This window comes from Manduca sexta, chromosome 13 (assembly GCF_014839805.1).
Source record: "Manduca sexta isolate Smith_Timp_Sample1 chromosome 13, JHU_Msex_v1.0, whole genome shotgun sequence".
Lineage (NCBI taxonomy): Eukaryota > Metazoa > Arthropoda > Insecta > Lepidoptera > Sphingidae > Manduca > Manduca sexta.
Window position 1 is genome coordinate 10,471,845 of NC_051127.1, and position 24,317 is coordinate 10,496,161.

Genomic DNA, 24,317 nt, shown 5'->3' on the forward strand with positions numbered 1-24,317 from the left:
TATTGAATTTATATGACTATTTTTAATATTTAGGTTGCTGACTGTACCTCGTTTAACAGAACGGATCACCTCGCAATTGAAATATTAATGTATCAGGGAGGACACGGCAACATGGTTTATGTCAATGTGTAAATTGACAACACTGAGGTAGGACACAACGCGCAACAGAAATATTTGGAAAAAATCCTTTAGATAAATGCTAGGCTGGTGATATAGTCGCGTTCAAGAAAGTGTAATGATTATTTATAAATCATTATTATCTTTATTTATGTTTAACTAGTTACTAAAAAATCAATATAATGTATTTACATAAAATGTTCCACTACAATGTTACAACCGTTCTTAATTTGAAAACAAACTAGGCAGTAAAACAATTCATTTCCTTTTTTATTTTTTTAGGTATTGTTAAAAGAGTACACGGATAAGTTATTATCTAGTGTCATTTTCCCCCCATTAGACTGTTCATTCCACTAGAACCTTGCTGCAACTGTCGCATCATGTTATGAAGACCTGTCATGCCACCCATCTGCTGTAGTATGCGGGGGTCCATCATTTTGGCCATCTGTTGATTGAGTTTTACCATTTGATTTTGGTTGACATTTTTAGCCATGTCACCTCCCTTAAATAGACCTTTTATGCCTCCCATTTTTTTCACAACAGCTGCAAATTTTGTGTACTGGGTGATGAGATCTTTGACATCTCTTTCTGTTACACCTGCGCCTTGTGCAACCCTTGTGATTCGAGTTGGTTGCTTCGAGAATAATTTTGCACCGTCACGGTGATCTAACTCGCCTTCATTCATAGAATCCATAATGGTCATAAGTCGTTTTAATTTCGCCATTGATTCTTGTTCACTGCCTTTTGACATCAGGTCTTGTGAGAAACCTGGGATCATTCCCTGTTAACAAATAAAATACACAAACCATTAATTATGATAACAATTTCCTCTTTCTTATATCATTACATAGTATAAAACGAAGTTGCTTTCTCTGTCCCTATGTATGCTTAAATCTTTAAAACTACGCAACGGATTTTGATGCGGTTTTTTTTTAATAGATAGAGTGATTCAAGAGGAAGGTTTCTACGTATAATAACATCCATTAAATAGTGGAGAAATACTGTTATTTTGTTATGATATACCCGTGCGAAGCCAGAGCGGGCCGCTATGTTTTTATATACAACATTCACAGTTTTTCTGTAGTGTATTTAATATCAGCATTGCACCCGTGTGGAGCCGGGGCGGTTCGCTAGTTTTTGATTATAACGAAATGATTTGTGGCAATATAGAACCCTTATTACTCTTTTAGGAAAACTTAATGTCATAGATTAAGTAGTTATTATAATAAGAATTGCATACCATAATTTGTGAGAATGGTCCCATTTTCATTATGTTTTGGAACTGTTCATACATAGCTCTCAATGTAAATTGTCCATGCTTCAGCTTTTCCAAAAGTTCATCATTGTCATCTAACTTGAGTTCATTTACTTTGTCCAAAAGGCCCTCAATATCACCCATGCCAAGTAATTTGTTAATAAATGGTTTTGTTTTGAAAGGCTCCAAATCGTCAATGTGTTCTCCGGTACCAATGAAGATTATAGGACTTTCTGTCGCTGCCACACTAAAAAAAAATTATTGCATATGAAAAATGTTCAAAAACATAATATTACTAATACAAAAGATCACTTACGCTGAGAGTGCACCACCACCCTTTGCGTGTCCATCCAATTTTGTTATAATGACAGATCCAATGTCAACTTTTTCTTTGAAAGCTTTTGCTTGTGCCTCACAAGCTTGACCAATTGTAGCATCCATAACGAATATAATATTATCTGGTTTCTGAAATCACATTTTGTGTCTAAATTTGTCACTGTCTTGTAAACATGTTTGAACATCTTTGATTTATTGATCATCAATACTTTTAGACATAAAAACCCAAAAATTTATTATTCTACTCACAATGGCATTGGCAACAGCCAACATCTCCTCAAATAGTGACTCTTCCTGTTTGTGACGACCACTTGTATCAACAATGATCATTTCAAAACCTTCTTTCTTGAACATTTCCACACCGGTTGTAGCTATCACTACCGGATCTACTTCTGTATAACTGTAATGAGATTTAAAGTACTGAATAATGCTATGATTATAATATTGTGTTTCTTTGTTCAAATATATAAAATTCAGTTCAGTCTTACCATAGTTGTAAGCTCTATAATGAAATATTTATTTGTTTTATTTATTACAATTTATATACAGGGTAGAATGGCAGTCTTGATGCCGAAAGCATTTACCACCAGTCAACCTAAAGGTGATGCAGAGACAAAAGAAGATACACAATGAGAAATAATGTTATCTGGAAAGCTATGAATAGTTTTCAAACTATTTGGTGCAATAGGCATAATTTTCTTTGTTTTTGACAAGTAGAATATTTTAAAATATTTTTGTACAAATAAAGCCAATGTGAGCACAAGGTAGCATGTAAATGATATTAGTTTCTCAATTAAAAAGATTTTGGAATATAGTACTAATAAATTCATACCTTCCATAGAATGGGATTCTGGCCTTGGTACAATTTTGTTTAACCTGGTCGTACGCACCAGCTCTGAATGTATCAGCACACACCAGACATGATTTCCAATTTTTTCTTAGGTAATGATAAGCGAGCTTTGTACAAGTAGTGGTCTTTCCGGAACCTTGAAGACCTACAAACATGATGATGTTGGGCTTGCCCTTCACTGGCTGATATGGTTTGACACCAGGGTCTACTAACTGAAATAAAGTGGTAATAAAAATAACTCATAAAATCTTAAGACTTTGGGACCAAAACGGGAACCAAGACAAGACCAAGATAATTTAGACAATATTATATTGATATTATAAAATTTTAATTTATAATATGTGAAATAAATCCATAAGTAAAATCCATATGTACTGTTTTATGCTAAAATATATTCAGCATTTATTTGAGTGCATAATAAAAAACTAGATCTCACCTTAACCAGTTCTTTGAACACAGCAGACTGTATCATGCGTCTTTTGTTGAGACCACCAGCCATCTCGTCAAAATCAATAACTGCTCTCACATTCTCACGGAGGTTTTTGACCAGCCTTATGTTCACATCTGCTTCTAGTAGTGCTGCACATATTTGTTTTAGCATAGAATTCAACACCTGGAAAAGGTTACATTTTGAGTTAAGAACCTTCAGTTCTTATACACAAAGAAGTTAGAGATAATCATTAATGAAGTAATAAGAAAATCAGGTAATATAATGAATAGTAATGCTGTCAACAGATGTAAGTCAAATGGTCTGGGGCCATATGGAAATGTGACAGTTTTGGTAAAAACAATGTGGCCTACATAAAGTGCACCATCTATTGTATTACTTTAAAACTTTGGAATGAAAATTCCAAGGTTTTAGCAATATGCAGACTTTGTACTTTATTATGAAACAAAACCTTTTTGTTGTGATAAATACTAAGCAGGAGTCAAAAGGCTTAATGAACTGTAACTCATTCATCACATTTACCTCCTCATTGATAATGGTTGCCCTGCTTAAAGATTGCAGGGCAGTTGTTATTTTTCGACCTAAGTCAGCTAACACCATCTTGTCTAATTATGAACACTTTGGTTCTGAATTATTTCACGTTTTGTAACACGAATTTTAACACAAACTGATAATAGACACAACTGTAGACGAAAGTGGCATTTTAATCATAAGTTTTGAATGTAAATAAAACATAGACTTCAATTAACTCCTAATAAATTAAATATATCAGCACATTTACAGAATTAGGAAGAAATAAAATTATTTTATTGACATGACATGCCCACGACGACTCGACACGTCTAAATTCACAGATTCTACAGCTGTGTTGCTTGATATTAGATACAAAATATAGGCATTCAGGAAAAAAAATACTTTTTTTACTTGTACTAGGTTTTACAGGGGGTTGTACACGGTCATATAAAATTCTTAGACTGCTTCATCGGATTAAAATTCTTTTTTTATTGCGGCACTCCAGGTCTCGCATTACGAAATATTTAAATAAACAAAAGTTTATTTACTAATAAATATCCAAACAATATTCAATATAAATTGAATATCGTTACATCGTTATTATAAAATTATGTCTCTTGATAATCGAATGATTCCGTATAATTAGTCACGGCGTTCAGCACTATTTGAAATTTTTATAATCTGTGTTCGTAAATTTCGCTTTGTAATGGCCACAGCAATCGTGTTTGATATAATAAATTGAATTATACTTAATAAACAGTGAAAACTCACAAGATATATTGAGATGGTAATTTCAATTATTGTTTTTACTTTTTTGTTTAATTATTTATAGAGTTTTTAACTTAGAAAACTAATATTTTTTAGGGTCAAAATCAATCGGGCGGTGGTAGTGGAGGAGACAAAAAAGATGATAAAGATAAAAAGAAGAAATACGAGCCCCCTATTCCGACGAGAGTTGGTAAAAAGAAGAGGAAAGCGAAGGGCCCTGACGCGGCATTAAAATTGCCTCAAGTTACTCCGCACACAAGATGCCGATTGAAGTTGTTGAAACTTGAAAGAATAAAGGATTATCTTCTAATGGAAGAAGAGTTTATACGTAATCAAGAAAGACTTAAACCACAGGAGGAAAAAATTGAAGAAGAGCGATCCAAGGTACTATAGGTTATGATTACATAGCAAAATTACAGACATCAATAATTGTTTCATTTATGACTTGGCAACTTAAAATTTTAGTGTACTTCACAAGAAATACTTTACTAATTTATTCTATAACTTTATCTTCCCGGCAAATATTAAGGAATCTCTGATTTTGTGGATATCTATTGTTTTTGATGATAATGATTTATCAGGTAACCTACTTTCATGTTTATTCTTGTTCTATAAACTAAAACTGTTATTGAAAAATAAAAGTTATTGAGGCTGAACTTATACAAAACTAAATGCTTGATTTGTAACTTTCTATTTTGTTATGAAAAAGTTCACAAATTATAATGACACAAGACACACAGAAACCTGTATCATAATGAACTGGATACAAAACCCTATTATAATAGAAAATAATTTAATTTATGCATATTATCTATACATCACATTCTTGAATAATATATTATCTATATAGTATTCAAGAATGTGCATAATAAAAAATGTTTAAAGAATAATTTTTATTGTTTTTCAGGTTGATGATCTCAGAGGAACCCCTATGTCAGTGGGTAACTTGGAGGAGATCATAGATGACAACCATGCTATAGTGTCAACATCAGTTGGCAGTGAGCATTACGTCAGCATATTGTCATTTGTGGATAAGGATCAACTCGAGCCTGGCTGCTCCGTCCTTCTTAACCATAAAGTAAGTTAAAATATATTAGCAATGATAGAAGTAGTGTGAAGGAGTGCAGGGTTAATCATTGTCACATGTTTACTATATGGAAAAATAATTATTTTCTCCTTTAATGTCAAGGGCAATAGCTGTGTTAGTGAAATCATAATGGTATTATAGTTGCTATACAACATCATTCACATTTCTTGGTTATTAACAAGAATAAATATTTCTTAAAAACATCTATCTCATTATTACTAGAATTTTTCATCATGTATTTATCTCAAAACATCTGATTACAGGTGCATGCTGTGGTGGGTGTGTTAGGTGATGATACGGACCCAATGGTGTCTGTCATGAAGCTGGAGAAAGCTCCCCAGGAGACTTATGCTGACATCGGAGGTCTGGACACCCAAATTCAAGAAATAAAAGTAATATTTTATTGTCTTTGTTATGAAGTTGTTAATGTTTCTTTGGAAACAATTAATGGCGTTGTATACAAATTGTGAAATGATTACATTTTTGTGGACAGGAATCTGTTGAGTTACCTCTAACCCACCCCGAGTATTATGAAGAGATGGGAATCAAGCCTCCAAAGGGAGTAATCCTTTATGGCCCTCCTGGTACAGGCAAAACATTGTTGGCTAAAGCCGTTGCCAATCAAACCTCAGCAACTTTCCTCCGCGTCGTTGGATCTGAACTTATTCAAAAATACTTGGTATGAATTCAGATTTTTTTTATGGAGTTTCTTTATCTTGTTTACGGTTCTTCCTGCATGGAAGTCCATACCTGGAATAAAGTATATAATATTAATCCATGACTTAGTCTACCTTGCCTTGGAATAGAAATAGAAATCAAAAGAACATTATATAGAGACCAAGAGGTCTATATGTAACTAATTAAACTTCCAAATGTCTGCATATACATATTCATAAAATGAATAAAGTTATACTAATAATCTGTTGAAGTTGTTTTAGAATAGTTGCAATATTTTTCAATGAAAATTATTCCCCATGATGAATCTTTGTTTACAGGGTGATGGTCCAAAATTGGTGCGTGAATTGTTCAGAGTGGCTGAGGAGCATGCACCCTCCATAGTATTTATTGATGAAATTGATGCTGTGGGTACCAAACGGTGGGTTATTTAACTAAATTTTGTTTTTGGCATACTTAAATAATACTTTGTAAACCTTTAGTGTAAATTATGTCCGATGTAATATTTTATGTTAGTTGTGGTTGCCTGTAACTGGGTAGTTTGATTTGTGTGTTTGTTTTCTTTTGTTCTTAATGTATCCACTGGCGATCCAATAAAAATAAATAAATAAATTAAAGTATATTGTTAAGTTTTAGGATGGAATAAATAATCATTGTGACAACTGTATATATTTTTGAATATGTGTGTATTTTTGTATTAAAATATTTTTGTTTGCAGTTATGATTCCAATTCTGGTGGTGAAAGAGAAATCCAGAGAACCATGTTAGAGCTTTTAAATCAACTGGATGGTTTCGACTCCAGAGGCGATGTTAAAGTAAGTTTTTTGATCCATTTATTTAATAAACCATTGTAATTGCATACTTTACTATGTAATAACCCTTTCAATGTAATTATGATATTTTCATTCAAGGTTATCATGGCGACAAATCGTATAGAAACTCTGGATCCGGCTCTCATCCGCCCAGGGCGTATAGACAGAAAAATTGAGTTCCCTCTACCAGATGAGAAAACAAAGAGGAGAATTTTCACCATTCACACCTCACGGATGACACTGGCTGATGATGTGAATTTGTCTGAGCTTATAATGTCGAAGGATGATCTGTCGGGTGCTGATATTAAGGTAAGATCATCAGGCATATGTATCTAGAGTCCATATTATAATAATTGAAATTTATATTTAATTAAGCCGTGAACAAAATAATTTCTGTATATTGAGTCTTTGTGGACTGTTCCTATTTTAATTCACGGGGAAATCGCAATTACCACTATCAGCCAGCTCGTGTATACAGCACGGCCTAAGCGCCGATAGCGGTTTGCATAAATGTGTAAACGCTAAAGTATTTTCGCCGCGCGACCACCGCGACTATGGGGTAACGGTGGCAGGGCGGCGGCGGTATGGTAGACTGGCAATGTTGTGAATACACACCATACAGTTGCGGCAACGGCGCGGCGACGACATTGTCACCCTAAGCCCTCAAGACCGATTGGACAGGACTTTACAAAGTCCATATTTCTTCTTGTTTTCAAGCCTCCATCCATAGCAAAATGTTTACTTTTACAGGCTATATGTACCGAAGCTGGTCTTATGGCGCTTAGAGAGCGGCGTATGAAAGTTACTAACGAAGATTTCAAGAAGTCTAAAGAGAGTGTTTTATATCGCAAGAAAGAAGGCACGCCTGAAGGTCTTTATCTGTAATTACTTCATAGATTTTTTTTCGAGGTGTGTCGACCTCAAAAAACTTCAAATAAAATATGTACTGTAAAAAATGTGCTTGTTTTATTATATTATTTAGAAATCCAATTATTATCAATAATTAATTATTGAAAGACGTTATATCGTATTGAACCCAGTGAACGTTTATTTTTACTGGTACCTACAATGACGCTTCACAAATAGACGCGTCATACACTAACAAAATTGCACATAAAAACAGCGCAGTATTTACTATAGTCACAGCCCTAGTGGCTCGCGTTGATACGGCCCGAGTATGCCCGAATGAGCCCGAGCGTCGACCGCCCCATCGCGATGACAGTCGAATAAAATGCATTTATTAGTTAAAAAATAAGTTAAATAGTGTATACCTATTACTAACGTATGAAATTAAACGTTTTTTTCATTCACAGTTGGAGTATAATGTGTACATCGTCTAAAAACACAGGAAGGCATTTTATTTATAAAAATACAAAAGTTAGTAAGCCGACTAGCGGCGACAGTGGTTGGAGGTTGACTGAGTGAATGTCGGGCAATTACCTTACTTTCGTCTTGCCAGTATTGAGCTCCGACAACGTATCTATGTAATAAAAACATCTTAGGGTACCTACAACTATTTTGATACTTATGTGCTCATTGCAGATATTTCTTAGGAATACGTAAAATGTTTAAATTATGCCTTATCTTAATTTTACGCGCTACATCAGATTTCTTTTGAACTTGTCGTGAGAATTTTACGAAATACGGTTAACACAAAACTAAGGTCTAATCTAAAGGTTGTTATGTGATATGTAAATTTTCCAGTATTATATATTACACTATGATGTCAATAAGGTAAAGCTTCATCTATACATATTTGGAGTCGATGTCTCAAAACATCAAAGAAAATACAAATACTACGTAAGACAAAAGATTTTAGAAAATATATTTTTTCTCGACTTCATTAGACTAAAGGTGATCATCATAGACAGAGACCAATAAACTCAGAACAAGAACAAGCATAGAAAGAATCTAAATTACCCTCATATACTTATCCTATTTTTTCAAATAGGCCAAAACCGTTGAAAAGAACGAGACAAATATTATGTTACTAAGGTCGGCTTGCGTACACTTTAAAATAATCAAATGGTTACCTTTGGTCCTCTTTATGATGCCGAATTAAAAAGCAAATAAAATGTCAAATGTTCCAACTTGCCAATCCCAAAACAATGTCACAAACGCGCTCACACAATTTAGTTACGTTATACTTCAGCGCGTACTTTTCTAAAGTGGCTAAATGTTGTGTAAAATTATTGTTGTTAATTTTAATAAATACACAGTGCTGTTTAAGTAAAATATAGCCCTAGGAACAAGCAATGGCCTGCGTTATTGTGGGGTGTAAATCTCATTCTTCTCGTAAAGAAAATGAAACTGAAATCATCAGCTTCCATCGGTGAGTAAACAAAAAACCTAATATATTTGCTTAAACCCTGTACATAAGTGCAAAAAGTGTTATTAATTATACTTTATTATGCTCTAGTCATATTATAATCTGCTGTTGGCCATTCGATCCAGTCATTATTAAGTATTTTTCATTTTTACCAATTTACGTAGTCGTGTTCAATAGTGTTGTGCTGCATATTCTTTCGATAACATAAATGTTGGTATATTGTAGTTTACTATTTTGCATAAATTGCCTTTTTACTTTCAATATACGGTGGTGTAGTGGTAAAAGCCACTTGGAAACCGTGCGCGAAGGCTGGGGTCGAGGAAACTATCTGATTTTCATAGTGTGTTTCATATAATGTGTTTCATTGCAGATTCCCTACAGATGATGCTATGAGGCAAAAATGGATCGTTGCCATAGCTCGTCCCAATTGGCATTGGAAAAAACAGCACCGTGTTTGCTCTAAGCATTTCGACAAAGTTTTATTAACATTGAAATAAGTTATCAAACATATGTGACATGAATGATACCGCTGTGTTTTAATTTTACTGTCCCATTTTAGTAGCTTCTGTCAAATCCCACCTCTTGGGTATCTTTTAATGCCTAAGAAAGTCAGAAAAGAACAGAAGGCGTACTGGCTTTCTCCTAGACGAAATTCCGGCCGATTTCTTGTTTGTTACTTACAGCGGTTTCCATTCCTTCCGAAATTTCTAACAGTTTCTTAATTTAATAATCTAAATGCTAAACCATTTTTGTGTTTAGTAAATGACGTTTCGGAAGGCATGGAAACTGCTGTAAATAGCAAATGAAAATTGGACAAAATTTAGCTCGAAGAACGCCGGTAGTTCTATAGTTTATTGTAATTTAACAGCTTTTTACCGAGTGCTTTTATATACCCAGACTTTTTTTTGGTACTTAAATACCAAATCAGGGTTTTGATATTTTTTTTTAGCCTTTAACTAAAATAACAATTTGCAACGGTTTGTAGTTGACTGACCGAAAAGTGTTTATTTTAGCAGGTCTGTGAATTTACCATAGCCGATAGACAAAGCATCTATCGATATCGATAAGATGTCGGAAGGGATCGCAACACAATTAAATTTCTTGCTGTCTAAGACACAGTACGAAAAAAGGGCGGGAAACGTTCGACTTGTAAGGCGCGCTTTTTTGATTTTTTATTTTAAAATATAATTTTAATAACTTATTCATAGTGATCAGTGGTGTATAAACTGTTTTTAGATATATTTTAAGTTTAAGTATTATAATTTATTCTTTATTTGTTAATTTCTTTGTCAGTGCTGGCCATCTGGTAAGTTCTTTTATCTTACTTGCTGGATGATGGCTGAGCCCCCCGATCCTGGGGGGACAGTCCCTCCGGTGGGCTATAATGTAACAATTAATACTACTTGTAATGAATCTGAATCAGGAATGGACACGGACAGTTCGCTTTCTCAACGCCCACTTAAGAGAAGTCGTTTAAACAAAATTTGTAAACGATGTAATAAGCGTAGAAGGACACATGGTTCGGAAGACAACAAATTGATAAGTTGTCATTGCAATAACTCTGACGTAATGGAACTACCTGAAACTCTAATTAATTCTAATTACCCCGATACACAGACTAAATTCAATCATAGCAATGACACATTAAATCCCCAGCATACCCCTACTTCTATCGGACGAAAATTATACGAAAGTACTGATAGTGCTCCATATGTTATACATATAAACAGAATACAATCATCCCCCCAATGACGGCTCCACACTCCACCCTTTAGCTTTTGGCAAATTCCTAAAAAAACATGATTTTAAAAATATTATAAATGGCAGTATCAAAAGAATTGGTAGAAACAAAATTTCTATGTCATTTTCAAAATTCATTGATGCAAATAATTTCATTGAACACAACAGTCTATCTTCACAAAATCTTAAAGCCTTTATTCCCACATTTAATATTACACGAATGGGACTGGTGCGGGAGTCCCTATAGAATGGTCACCAGAAGAAGTTTTAGATTATGTTACAGTGCCTATAGGATGTGGTAAAATTATAAAAATGAGACGGTTAAATTATAAAGTTTTAGTGGAAGGTTCTCCAACATGGAAACCATCCCAAACAATTGTAATGACGTTTGATGGACAAGTGTTACCTAAACGTATATTTATGTGCTACAATACTCTTCCTGTTGCGTTATATGTTTACCCAACTGTCCAATGCTTTGCATGCTGTCGCTTTGGCCACACGAAAGTACAATGTAGATCAAAACCTCGATGTTTTAAATGTGGTCAAGGACACACAGGAGATTCTTGCAATGTGGAAGAGGATTGCAGCTCATGTTGCTTGTGTTCTGGTAATCATTTTGCTATTAATAAATGTTGCCCAGAATTTAACAGACAAAAAGATATTAAGCTGTTCATGGCTGAGAATTGTATTTCTTATGCCGAAGCTGCAAAAAATTTTCCATCAGTTAACAGATCTTTTGCTGATGTATTGATTAATAAACCTCTTTGTGATGAACCGTCCAACGTTGCCCCTGAATTATTAAACTCTCTCATTAACACACATAATAATGGATCAATTGGTCCAATGGAATTGCCGCAGTGTAATCAGCAAAAAAAGTGACTTAGCTTACATTGTTAATAAATATGAACCCTTTGTGATAGCTCTCACTGAGACATGGCTTAAACCAAATTCTATGTTTCGTATACACAATTATATATGTCTTAGAGAAGACAGAGCAGATGGGTATGGTGGTGTAGCCATACTTATAGAAAAATCCCAGACATACACTCCTTTAAGTCTTCCTCCACACAGTGATAATTATTCAATTATAGCCGTCATTATTAACAATATATGTTTTGTTTCCATCTACATTCCTCATCCTTCTTCTCTCGTTTTCATTGAAATTAATAATATGCTTTCTTCTTTACCTCGGCCATTTATATTGCTAGGGGACTTCAATTCACATCATAGATCATGGGGCAGTTCCATCTCTAACTCCAATGGAGAAGCTGTTTTGGAACTTTTAGATACTCATAATCTTTGCATCCTGAATACTGGTCATCCAACACATCGCACTGGTCCTGATGGAATCTTAAGCGCTATTGATTTATCCATTTGCACTCCAAATTTAGCTTCCACTTTGTCCTGGAATACTATGGATTCCACCTTTGGTAGTGATCACTTCCCAATTTTAATTAAGTTTCCTCAGAAATATTTAAAAATCCCTCAACAAGGTCCAAGAATTAAATATAGGTTGAATGATGGAGATTGGGGTAATTTTAAATCAATTGTTGAAAACAGTATATCCTCTCTTCCAAATGTTTCAATAAATGATCCGTGTGAATGTGCAGATGCTTTATGCACATTATTAAATGAAGCAGCTGATAAAGTGTTCCCTGTAAAAAATACACCGAAAAATAAGATACCCTCTCCTCCTTGGTGGGACAAAGAGTGTACAGATGCCGTTAATAAGAGAAAGGCAGCAGAAAAGATCTATGCTGATGACATGTCTAAAGAAAATTTTCAAATTTTATCTAATGTTATTTCTGATACTAAGAAGTTATTTAAAAAAAAGAAATTTGTCGGATGGCAGAATTTCTGTTCTTCTGTTTCCCCATATACACATTCTACAATAGTATGGCGAAATATTAAAAGATTTAGGCTTGCGTTGGAAAACAAAAATTATTCAAGCATTCCCCTTAATTTAGCTGATTAGTTCCTAGATACTGTAGCCCCTGCATCTGTACCACAACAAGATTTGCTTGAAAGATATTCAGCTATCTCCTCCGACAGGTCAGAACTCAACTCACTTTTTACTCTCCCTGAACTTAAAGGTATTTTAACAAATGTCAAAGATACTGCTCCTGGAAATGATGGCATAACATATTCATTCCTTGCTAATCTAGGAGACGGTGCTCTTTCCTATTATTTAGCTCTTATTAATATTATTATTACTACAGGGAAAATGCCATTGTCATGGAAACATCAGTTAGTGTTGCCAATACTAAAACCCAATAAAAATCCATCTTATGTTTCCTCCTATCGTCCTATAGCGTTATCATCTGTGTTAGCAAAAATTGCTGAACATTTAGTTAAAAACCGCCTAGAGTGGTATATTGAAAGCAGAGGCTTACTACCTGATAGTCAGTTCGGATTTAGAAAAGGTAGAAGTACTATGGATAATATAAGTATATTTGTTACAGATATTCGTTTGGCCTTCTCTAACAAGGAATCAGTAGTTGGTGTTTTTTTAGACATTGCTGCAGCATATGACAATGTTTGTTTGCTTGCTCTTAAAAATAAGCTAAAAACAGTAGGAGTACCAGAAATGCTTACTAATTTTATAATGAATATTCTCTCTGATAGAAAAGTTTCATTAGATATTCCAAATTCTCCTAAAATGTCAAGGCGACTATGGCAAGGCCTTCCACAAGGTTCGGTTCTTAGTCCTCTGTTGTTCAATATATATACTTACGACTTAGGATCGTCAATTAATGATTCCGTTTCTATGCTTCAATACGCGGATGATTTACTTTTGTATACTTCTGACCAGTCAATAGACACTGCTTGTATTAATATTTCTTCTTCACTAAATTTATTAAAAGGTTGGTTAAATTTAAATGGTTTACAACTGTCTGTTCCAAAAAGTACAGCCGTATTATTTACTAGACATAGAATACCTCCCCTGATTAATATACAATTATACCGAATTTATACCGGCGAATTTATACCGGTTAAAAGCCAAGTGAAGTTTTTGGGAATAATACTAGATTCCAAACTTACAGGAGTACCTCACTGTGACTATGTAAGCGCTAAATGCGAGAGACATATAAATATGCTCAGGTGTCTCTCAGGAGTTTGGTGGGGTGCGCACCCATTATCTCTAAAGCTCATATACAATGCAGTCATAAGAAGCGTCTTGGACTATGGAACCTTTGTCTTAGAACCTGGTAACATAGTTGGATTTAAGAAACTAGATGCCATACAATCAAGAGCTTTGAGAATCATATGTGGCGCTATGAAATCAAGCCCTATTAATGCCTTACAGGTTGAATGCGTTGAATCCCCATTAGGGCTTAGACGGCAATATCTCTGCGACAAAATTTTATTACGTACTCTGCAATTTTCCAATCCTCCTCTTCTATCTAAACTGTGCCGCCTTAATGAACAGGTTAGATTGTCAAAATACTGGGTTCATAAGTCCTGGCCTTGTCTAGTTAAAAGTCTCCAAAAATTTCAAGCAATAGAAGCTCCTACACACAATTCACAACACCTCCCTATTTATTCCACCAACTTTGATTCCTTACTACTTTCACCGAATATATGCTTTAATTTGGGTATACAGGAACATTTAAACTATGCGAACAGCTATTTGAACTATTTAATAGATAAGAACTGGCCCTGTTGGCATCAAATTTATACAGATGCATCAAAACATACAACTCCTGGCTGTGTTGGTGTAGGGGTATATCATCTACAATATAAAATCGTCCAAAAATTAAACTTCCCCGGAATCTTCAGTGTTCACTGGAGAAAGCTTTGGACTATTAAAAGCAATAGAATACATTTTGATGATGAAATTAGCAAACACAGTCATCTTTACCGATTCTAAGAGTGCTTTACAAGCATTGGCCAGGTTCCCATTTAAACATAATTTTTTCACTCCTCTCATCATGCAAATTAGGACAAAACTTCATCACTGTTACCTGAAAAAATATTCCGTGACCTTTGCTTGGGTACCGAGTCATTGTGGCGTTAAAGGAAATGAAAAGGCTGACGAACTGGCCAATCAAGCGGTGGACTGTGGAGATTTATTTCCGTATAAAAATTATAGCCATGACTTGGCCGCTTTGCCTAGAGTTCATCTTCGGGAATCCTGGAGTGAACTTTGGACATCTAGCCGTATGTCAAAGGGCAAATTTTATTACCTAATCCAGCCTACGATACCACTGCGGCCGTGGTTCTGCGGTTTGAAGCTTGGCAGGACGGCTACGTCTGTTTTAATACGGATGCGTCTGGGGACGTATGTACCCCAGCCCGTCTTGCGAGGCTTGGAATTGTGGAATCTTCGGCATGTAGTTGTGGGTGTGATGTTGGGGATCTAAATCACCTTATATTTTCTTGTCCTAACCATGATCATTCTTCCCTTTATTCCAGCCCTCACTTGGTGTTCCTTTTCCTACAAATATATGTACTTTACTCTGTAATTATAATATAGACATATATCGTATTTTATCTGTGTATATAAGTATAAATAATATCAAAGTCTAACAGTTTTTCCTATTTCTTATTTATTTTAAATATATTCCTCTGATCCTATCTCGTAATTCCCCGGTCTTCATTTTATTTCCTGTTGTTTCCCTAACTTTATTTTACAAAGTGCAACTTACTTTATAAACTGTCTAACCAAAAACGTTGACATTGGCAGATGCGCAAACCGCGCCTTGCCAGAGAGAGAGAGAAAAAAAAAAAAAAAAAAGACAGTACACTCAAATGTCATAGTGTTACTTCTATGCTTGTCATTGTTCTGAGCCAATAAACTAGAGTGATCAGTGCGTATCATAGATGACATACAAATCAAAATTTAGAAGTCGATTAAAATACAACACTAAAGTTACATATGTCAATGTTATTGATTCTTACTAAAAATAAAAAAAGAAAAATTACAATAATTGTTTTTATATTGTTTTATGTAATTGATCCTACAAACACACACACTACTCAAAGTATTTTAGTGGAAAGTACTGAAATTAATATTTTTTTTTATAAAATAAAAATCGGTGTTTTTCCGTTCAGAACCGATTGGAATCCCTACCCTAGTCTATGCATTCTAGTTTATTTACTCTGTGATCTGTATTCACTTCTGTCTTGTTTATAGTTTATACCCTATTCTTTGGTTGGTACCTGTTTATTGAATTTATTGTGTTTCACCTAAAATTGGGGCTAAACGGATTCAATTTTATTAAAAACTTTATTAGAAAATGTATTTTAGTGAAAGATTTAATGAATGAGTGACATCGAGAGCGAAACAGAGGCGACGGAGCACACTGCACTCATGGACGGCCACATCGCAGAAGCTCGACCAGACAGAGAAATAGCAGAACGGATAGCTAGAAAAAGGAAATCTAAATCGGAAAGCCAACGTACATATGGCGTTAGTATATTTTATTTTTCTTGTGGATCTTATTATACTGCAGAACTTTACAAAAGTGATGTGCATCTACATAAAGTATGTCTGTAATGACTAATAATACACCCACTACCAACATATTTAATGATTGTGTCTATCTGTTGTGTTTTTTAGTTTAAATTTCACAGAGATTTTAATTACTTGTGGGTATTAGATATTCTCATTGTCATTTTTTGCTATAGCATCAAGTCATATCATTAATTATGTTATATTATTATGATATGCTCAATATTTTCATAGGTGCTTTTATTATTATAGTAGTAACCGTTAAGAGTGATCAGTTACGACTGATAAGTCGTTTTCATTAAACGATCCCGATTTCAATCTCATATCCGATTTCGAGAATAAACCATTTGTAAGCATGTCAAAAAAACTTTATGATTGATTGATGACAGCGAAATATTGATCAAATGGCGAGATCTCATCATATGGTTTATATAAACACCCATGTCAACAAACCACATACAACAACACTGATAAAACAACATAATATCTATTAAAATGACCAATACTGTCAGAATTAATTGGCTATAAAACATTTTTTTTTTCACTAAACCGAAATATTATTATCTCTATTGTGATTTGTGATTGAAGAAGCCATAATGATATATCCACAATTTATTTTATTATTATCTAAAGTTTCAAAATTTTTCTCCTCTCATATTTAGACTATGAATGTTTTACTGATAGTAGTGCATAGATTTTTTACACAATAAACTTCGTAGTCCGTTTTATTTAATTTTTTCGCAAACTAGTCTATTACAGGCATTAGCAAAAAAAAAATAATTAAAAAAAAATTAGTTCTTATAACATTTATTGGATAATATATTTAAAACATTGGTACGCCATCATAAAAATGTATAAAATATCACCAATAGTTGAGTGGTAGGCCAATAAAAGTATTCAAAGACCATATAGTTACTAAATTTGGTGGTCCCACTAATGTTATAACTGGTTTTCACTGACATTATGGTTAAGGTGAAAATAGTCCCAAGATAGTGGCAAATTCAGCCATATAAGTTAGGTCATGGAACAAGCAAATATTACCATATCTGATGTAAGGCATTGTCTTTTTCCTGTCTATTTGTGCTAGGTGTTGGAAAATTTTAAATGATAACATCATCTGGTTATTGCCATTGTATTGGTCTTGAGTCCCTTAGTTAAAACATTATCAATCAATCAATCAATAATTTATTGTTCACTTGTGATACATTGTTGAAATAATAATATTATGCTTAGTGCTCTATGATCAGCCTAATATTAGCATACAAGTGTAATTAATATATATATAAGACAATAAACAGTATAGTCTGAAATTCTTCATTAAGCTAAATTAATTTAAATAAGTAATAATAATAATAAAAAATGAAAGTTCAACATTAATACAAAATAAATCAATATCAAAATTACATTTTACAATTAATGTCTCATATAGATAAATGTCTCACATTAGGCATACATAATATGAAAAAAGAATAATTCCACATTCATACAATTTACAATAGATTATATTCAAAGGAACTATGTAATGCCCATGTAGAAATCACAATATCAGCCAGTACAAAGTTAAATGAAAGTATCATTTAGAAAGTCGCACACATCATAGTAACACTTGTAGTACAGAAGTTTCCCCAATTCTTTTTTGACATTATCACATCATATAACATTATTTCTAGCTTTTAATGTACAAGAAAATGTTGTTTGATGCCACACTCAATATTATGGTTGTGTATAATTGTGTAAGCAACAATCATAGTTTTTAGAAAGGCATAACAAATAATCTGTTAACATTCTCCAGAGTGTCGATCAAGCAGAAAGTGGAAGCTCCGGAGCAGCAAGTCACCAGCCCCCTAATCCACCAAATGTGCCTGCAGCAGAACCACAAATTGAAGAGCTAGAGTTGAAATATGGAGCTCGACATGTGATCAAGTTATTTGTACCTGTAACATTGTGTATGTTAGTTGTTGTGGCCACAATATCATCCATCAACTTTTATTCTGTCAAGGATGTATATCTGTAAGTTATACAATAAAATATGTTTGCAATTAAATTAAGCTATCATTAGAGGCTAATGAAATACTAACATTAACATTTATCATTGGTTATTTTTTTTATATAAACAAAATCAAATTCATATGAAACTAAAAATTCTGAGAATACATAATACATTAAATTTCAATTAAATACTCTATTACTTCATTTGTGAAGTTCAGCCTCTCTGTGAGGGTCTATCATTTTTTTTTTATAATTTTTTTTCTGAATTGTCTCAGTGTTCACCTGTCGTAAAGGTGTATAAATCTAGGTATTTTGTATTATGTCGTAAGTAAATAGCACAATTTTTAAAACTATAATTGATTTATTTTTAGGGCATACACACCATTTCATGAAGAGAGTCCATATGCAGTGACAAAAGTATGGAATGCTTTGGCCAATTCCATGATACTGCTCAGTGTTATAGCACTCATGACCGTGTTGCTCATAGTCCTTTATAAGAAGAGATGCTATAAAATAATTCATGGTTGGCTGATACTTTCTTCCCTTATGCTGTTATTTTTATTCTCATATCTTTATATAGAGTAAGTATATTTTAATTTATGGTATTATTCGAAATTCATTTCAACTACTTGTATCATGAGTAAAGAAATAACTATGTTAATATTTTATAGGGAAGCTCTCAGAGCCTACAATGTTCCAATGGATTACATAACTTTAGTATTTGTGATGTGGAACTTTGGTGTGATGGGAATGATTGTGATCCATTGGAAGGGCCCGCTGAGGTTGCAGCAGGCATACTTAATATTCATCGCGGCGCTCATGGCGCTAGTGTTCATTAAGTATCTACCAGAGTGGACCACATGGGCAGTACTAGCTGTTATATCTATTTGGGGTAAATTTATTACCAATTTTTTTTATACTTTATATATTAATAAAGTTTTCAGGATAAAAAGTGTTATGTTAATCCACCTATTTGCCAAATTGTATCTAACACCATTGAGCGGTTACTGCATTAACTTTAAAAAACATTCAAACATTTTTATAATTATTTGCATTTATAATAGTAAAAAGTGATATAAGATAACAAATTTTAGCAATTGTGTATCTATTTTTATTTACAAGTATGTATAGAGAAAATCATTAATAATGCCTTATGGCGAGCTACATAATCCATGAGCAATAGTAACAATAATTGGAGCTTTGTATTACAACTGACATTGTCATTTTGAAGCATAAGAAACTCACAATGCCATTTAATTACACTAGTAAGCTATCGTTCTAAGGTAAATGCTACGTATAGGGATGAGTAGCATCAGCAGAGTGGAGCGACGCTGCGTATAGCGGAGTGAGGAGTACTACATGGGCCAATTATTAGCACAGTGTGACCAAATTGGTACATGTTTCAATAAAATATTTTATGTATATTTTCGTATATATGTGTTTTTTTTAATAATATAGCAAATTGATATGATAAAATATTCTTTTTAGTTCACCGTAATTGTTATCCTTAAATATTCCTATATTCATAACAAATATTTTATTTCAGATTTGGTAGCTGTATTAACACCAAAAGGACCACTTAGAATATTAGTGGAAACTGCCCAGGAACGCAACGAACCAATATTTCCAGCTTTAATTTATTCATGTATGTATAGCTTTTGTAATGATTTCTTATATTTACGCGAATGTTAGACATTGAAATTAAACTAATTTTTCGGATTCTATCGCGGTTTTTTGTTTTTTATTTTTCTCCCGACGTTTCGAAGACTTTGCAGCCTTCATGGTCACGGGGGGGACTGAGGTGTTGTTCATCCGCAAAGTCAAAGTTACAATATCTACCTAAATTTTACAATTATACAACTTTTTAAATTTTTAGCTGTTGGTGGTCCGATCTACGCAGAATGAGCTCACAGTGTCTTGAAGTCTGGCAGCCGGTCTTTTGGGTTCCGATTTAATTAAATGTAGAACTGGATCCCAGGCTTGTGCAAGCTTCCAACCATCTTCCCTATTGAAATTAGGATGTTTTTAATTTCAATAGCCTCGCGAATCATCCTGGGCAGGAATCGGTGTTCTTTGGCGAGGATTTGTGGCTTGTCTAGTCGCAGATAATGATTGGCGCCTCCTTCAGAGTGTTCAGCGACTGCAGACTTCGTCGAGCGTCGGTGTTTCACGTCAGCTATATGTTCTTTTACGCGGGTCCCTATATTTCTTTTTGTTTGCCCGATATAAGAGAGGCCACAGTTGCAATCTATTTTGTATACTCCCGGTTCTTGTAGAGGTATATGACACTTGACAGGTGGTAAAAATTGACTAATCTTCTTAGGCGGCTTAAAATAAGTTTTTATGGAAGCACGCTTCAGGATGTAGCCAATCTTGTCGGTGACTCCTCTTACATATGGTAATACAACCGGAACACGTTCAACTGTGGCTGGTTTCACTCGGTTTCTGTGACGGCGGCGTGGAATTTGGAGCTTGTTGTCTCGCAGTACTTGCTTGACATGTTGCAGCTCAGCGGCCAGGTGTTTCTCGTCACAGATTCCTTGTGCTCTCTGAAACAAAGATTTGCCCACGGTAGCTAACTGTTAACCACCATCCAAAACAAGAACCTCTACAAGAACCGGGAGTATACAAAATAGATTGCAACTGTGGCCTCTCTTATATCGGGCAAACAAAAAGAAATATAGGGACCCGCGTAAAAGAACATATAGCTGACGTGAAACACCGACGCTCGACGAAGTCTGCAGTCGCTGAACACTCTGAAGGAGGCGCCAATCATTATCTGCGACTAGACAAGCCACAAATCCTCGCCAAAGAACACCGATTCCTGCCCAGGATGATTCGCGAGGCTATTGAAATTAAAAAACATCCTAATTTCAATAGGGAAGATGGTTGGATCCAGTTCTACATTTAATTAAATCGGAACCCAAAAGACCGGCTGCCAGACTTCAAGACACTGTGAGCTCATTCTGCGTAGATCGGACCACCAACAGCTAAAAATTTAAAAAAGTTGTATAATTGTAAAATGTAGGTAGATATTGTAACTTTGACTTTGCGGATGAACAACACCTCAGTCCCCCCCGTGACCATGAAGGCTGCAAAGTCTTCGAAACGTCGGGAGAAAAATAAAAAACAAAAAACCGCGATAGAATCCGAAAAATTAGTTTAATTTCAATATAGCTTTTGTTTTTAGTTTTCAGTAATATGTATGTATGATTTGTATGGTAACTGCAAATCTGAAAAAAATAATACACCAGTCTTATTCCCCATACCCTACCCTCAGTGACGCCCATCCCAGCGTGTAATGAGGATTATAAGTGTTCACCTGATACCATATTGTTTCCCCTTTAATGTATAGTGTGTTATTTGTGCAGCGACGGTGATGTACTGCCTGGCAGCGACGAGCGTGCCGGAGGGCTCGGCGCGGGCAGGTGAGCCGCGCGAGCGAGAGCTGCGCCCCCTCAACCCGCACGGTCCGTCGCCGCGCCCTTCCTTTCCCTCTTAACATGTCTCGTCCCTATTGCACTATGTTACTGCATACAGCATAGAAAAGTTGATGACTCTCAAAATTCATAATATTGAAGAAGTTCTGTTGAATGCTATGTTGGCAATATTAAGTATTTAAAAAAACATATTTTTTTTAAATAATGTGTCATCTTTTCTTGGGTTTTATTAACCCTTACACAGGAAATGCTAATTATGGGGCTAAATCAGGTTTGATTTTTCTAAATGTTGCTATAGAGAACTAATAAAATATTCACAATCAATTCCCCAGTGCCCCTACCTAACTAACTACCTCTCACAAAAGTTAAGGCGTTAGCTATATTAAATAAAACAATACCAATCTACTTCAATACACAATGCCAATTACTTTTAAGTGTCACATACAAAAAAATTGGATGATGAAAAAAGTTTTTTAAGATACTAATATTTTACTGTGGTTATCTAGTCTACTCTTATTATTTGAATTACTTACTTCATTAATTTACTCTGCATAGAATAGCTGTTTCTTTAAACGAAATCAAAACCCATATACAGACAGGGATCACTTTGATTGTGCGATTATAATTTAACTCTAATTTCTTTATCATAATTTCATTTTTGTAGCTTATACTGTGTAAAGTGTTATGGTTACAATAATATTAAATATCCGTTAAATTCTATGTGTTGCTATGAATATTTTGCTTTATAAATAACTGCGATTGGTACGTGTTTGGCTAGAATCCCGCGAAGGTGAACAACGGCGCGAAAATCAGTCCGGCGCTGCAGGCGACGGCGGAGACGACGAAGGAGGGTTCAGCGCCGGCTGGAGCGCCGCGCCGCGCCGCCTGCGCGTGGACTCCGCCCAGCCGCCGCACTACACCACGCGCGTCGACCGGCCGCACCCGCCCCCGCCGACGCACGCACAACACCCCGCGCACGCTGAAGCCGACGAGGAGAGTGAGTATTGAGCAATATGTACTTCAATTACCAAATACACATTTTTTTACGGATTAGCCGTGAAATCAGGCTTTATCAACGAGCGGTTCCGGCGCTACGAACGCTGAGTGAAGCCGCTGTTCGTACCGCTCTATGCCAGACATCCTTCTTATATTCCCGTTTTTTGACATCTAAACAAACTATTATTTGTATTATGTTATTTAACAATGATTTATTTTTATGTAAGCACATAATATTATTAACGAATAACTTTAATGTCTTTTAGAGGGCGTAAAACTTGGTCTAGGGGATTTCATATTCTATAGCGTGCTTGTGGGCAAGGCGAGTTCGTACGGTGACTGGAACACGACGCTCGCTTGTTTCGTGGCCATATTGATCGTGAGTAAAGTTTTTTTTTTATATTGAATAAACTACGACATATTGTTATGCCCAGCTGAATATGTTATTGATATGTACATTTTTCAACAGGGGCTGTGCCTGACGCTGCTCCTGTTAGCGATACTCAAGAAAGCTTTACCGGCACTGCCCATCTCGATAACTTTTGGCCTTATATTCTATTTCGCTACGCGGTGTGTTGTGAAGCCATTTGCAGACGCGTTGGCCGCTGAACAGGTGTTCATTTAGCTAACGCTTCACAAGTATATTTGATCGTTTGTTTGTTTCACACACTTGCCGAGTGACTTTATGAAATGTATATCAACATGACCCGTAAAAATATTCCCGAGACAGTTGGCGGGACAACATGAATATCAGACTCAAAATTTAAATTGTTAATTGCTCCTATGAGCAATAAATTGACTGAAATAGTTTGTCAAGTTTAGTTAATGTTTAAAAGTATGTGTAGATATTAGATGTATGGATAAGAATTTACGATGCAATACATTTGATTAAATGCCAATAGAGTAAGATATTGATGTACATAATATTTATTGTGTTTGAACTTTTATAAGACATAGTGTGTGAAGAACTTTTTAATTTTCATATTCATTGGCACCAACCAAACGTGATCAAAATGTTTAAATACTTCAGTCAAATCTGGTCAAAGACTCATCATTATTATATACGTAAGGTGTTTCAGCATCTTTAAGCAATCGCAGCAAGAGGTGTGTTATATAGACATTCCAACTAATAAGCAAAGTTTTTATCATTACTAGATTCCTAATTTTCATTATTTATGTGTCATTAATGTTATAGACAAAAATTATTTAATATTTTGTCTTATTTCTCTCCGATTAAAGCAAAATTGAATTTTCTAAAAGATACATGTTTTTTATTTCATCTTAAAACCTAATTTGTGTAGGGATGGCAGAATCCAAGACGCACAACACTGTTTTTATAGCATGGAAGGTCCCCATTATGACGGTTAGCGTGATCGACGAATCCTGAAAGATATGTTTCATATCACATTATAAATTAATAAATACAAGATATCCTAGGTCAATAAAAATAAATAAAATAAAATTGCTTTATTCATCACGTATGCGAACATAGTTGCACTTATGATAA

General features: G+C 34.6%; 4 protein-coding genes across 9 annotated transcripts in view; 2 read left to right on the forward strand and 2 right to left on the reverse strand.

The window, feature by feature from the left end:
- Nucleotides 1-366: 366 nt before the first annotated feature.
- LOC115453656 (signal recognition particle 54 kDa protein) lies at nucleotides 367-3,878 on the reverse strand. The gene is made up of 7 exons (XM_030182367.2): nucleotides 3,529-3,878; nucleotides 2,995-3,171; nucleotides 2,541-2,770; nucleotides 1,958-2,108; nucleotides 1,689-1,837; nucleotides 1,358-1,619; nucleotides 367-898 (listed from the first exon to the last, which is right to left on the reverse strand). Exons 1-7 carry the CDS (start codon nucleotides 3,604-3,606, stop codon nucleotides 440-442), a joined length of 1,506 nt encoding a protein of 501 aa, XP_030038227.1. The 5' UTR covers nucleotides 3,607-3,878; the 3' UTR covers nucleotides 367-439.
- A 281-nt stretch (nucleotides 3,879-4,159) lies between these two features.
- LOC115453661 (26S proteasome regulatory subunit 4) lies at nucleotides 4,160-7,817 on the forward strand. Its single transcript, XM_030182374.2, has 9 exons — nucleotides 4,160-4,306; nucleotides 4,384-4,671; nucleotides 5,195-5,365; nucleotides 5,638-5,766; nucleotides 5,868-6,053; nucleotides 6,370-6,470; nucleotides 6,768-6,864; nucleotides 6,961-7,170; nucleotides 7,612-7,817. Exons 1-9 carry the CDS (start codon nucleotides 4,304-4,306, stop codon nucleotides 7,744-7,746), a joined length of 1,320 nt encoding a protein of 439 aa, XP_030038234.1. The 5' UTR covers nucleotides 4,160-4,303; the 3' UTR covers nucleotides 7,747-7,817.
- Nucleotides 5,875-24,317, reverse strand: part of LOC119188469 — a 246,457-nt gene continuing 228,014 nt past the window's right edge. The window contains exons 3-4 of one of the 3 annotated variants that reach the window (XM_037438127.1): nucleotides 11,820-12,585; nucleotides 5,875-6,124 (exon numbers count right to left, since the gene is read on the reverse strand). The gene's annotated coding sequence lies outside the window, so the exon portion shown is untranslated. Of the gene's footprint in view, nucleotides 6,125-11,098; nucleotides 12,586-24,317 lie in introns of those variants that run through there. The other 2 variants (XM_037438129.1, XM_037438125.1) reach the window with 2 other exon arrangements.
- LOC115453659 (presenilin-1) lies at nucleotides 16,007-24,071 on the forward strand. 4 transcript variants are annotated; one of them, XM_030182371.2, is made up of 10 exons: nucleotides 16,007-16,085; nucleotides 16,182-16,343; nucleotides 18,178-18,395; nucleotides 18,746-18,955; nucleotides 19,046-19,266; nucleotides 19,921-20,019; nucleotides 21,746-21,844; nucleotides 22,593-22,811; nucleotides 23,077-23,189; nucleotides 23,280-24,071. In XM_030182371.2, exons 2-10 carry the CDS (start codon nucleotides 16,197-16,199, stop codon nucleotides 23,433-23,435), a joined length of 1,482 nt encoding a protein of 493 aa, XP_030038231.2. In that variant the 5' UTR covers nucleotides 16,007-16,085; nucleotides 16,182-16,196; the 3' UTR covers nucleotides 23,436-24,071. The 4 variants fall into 4 exon arrangements, with proteins under 4 accessions (XP_030038231.2, XP_030038230.2, XP_037294021.1 ...); XM_030182370.2 differs by having other exon boundaries at nucleotides 16,030-16,085; nucleotides 16,168-16,343; XM_037438124.1 differs by having other exon boundaries at nucleotides 16,041-16,343.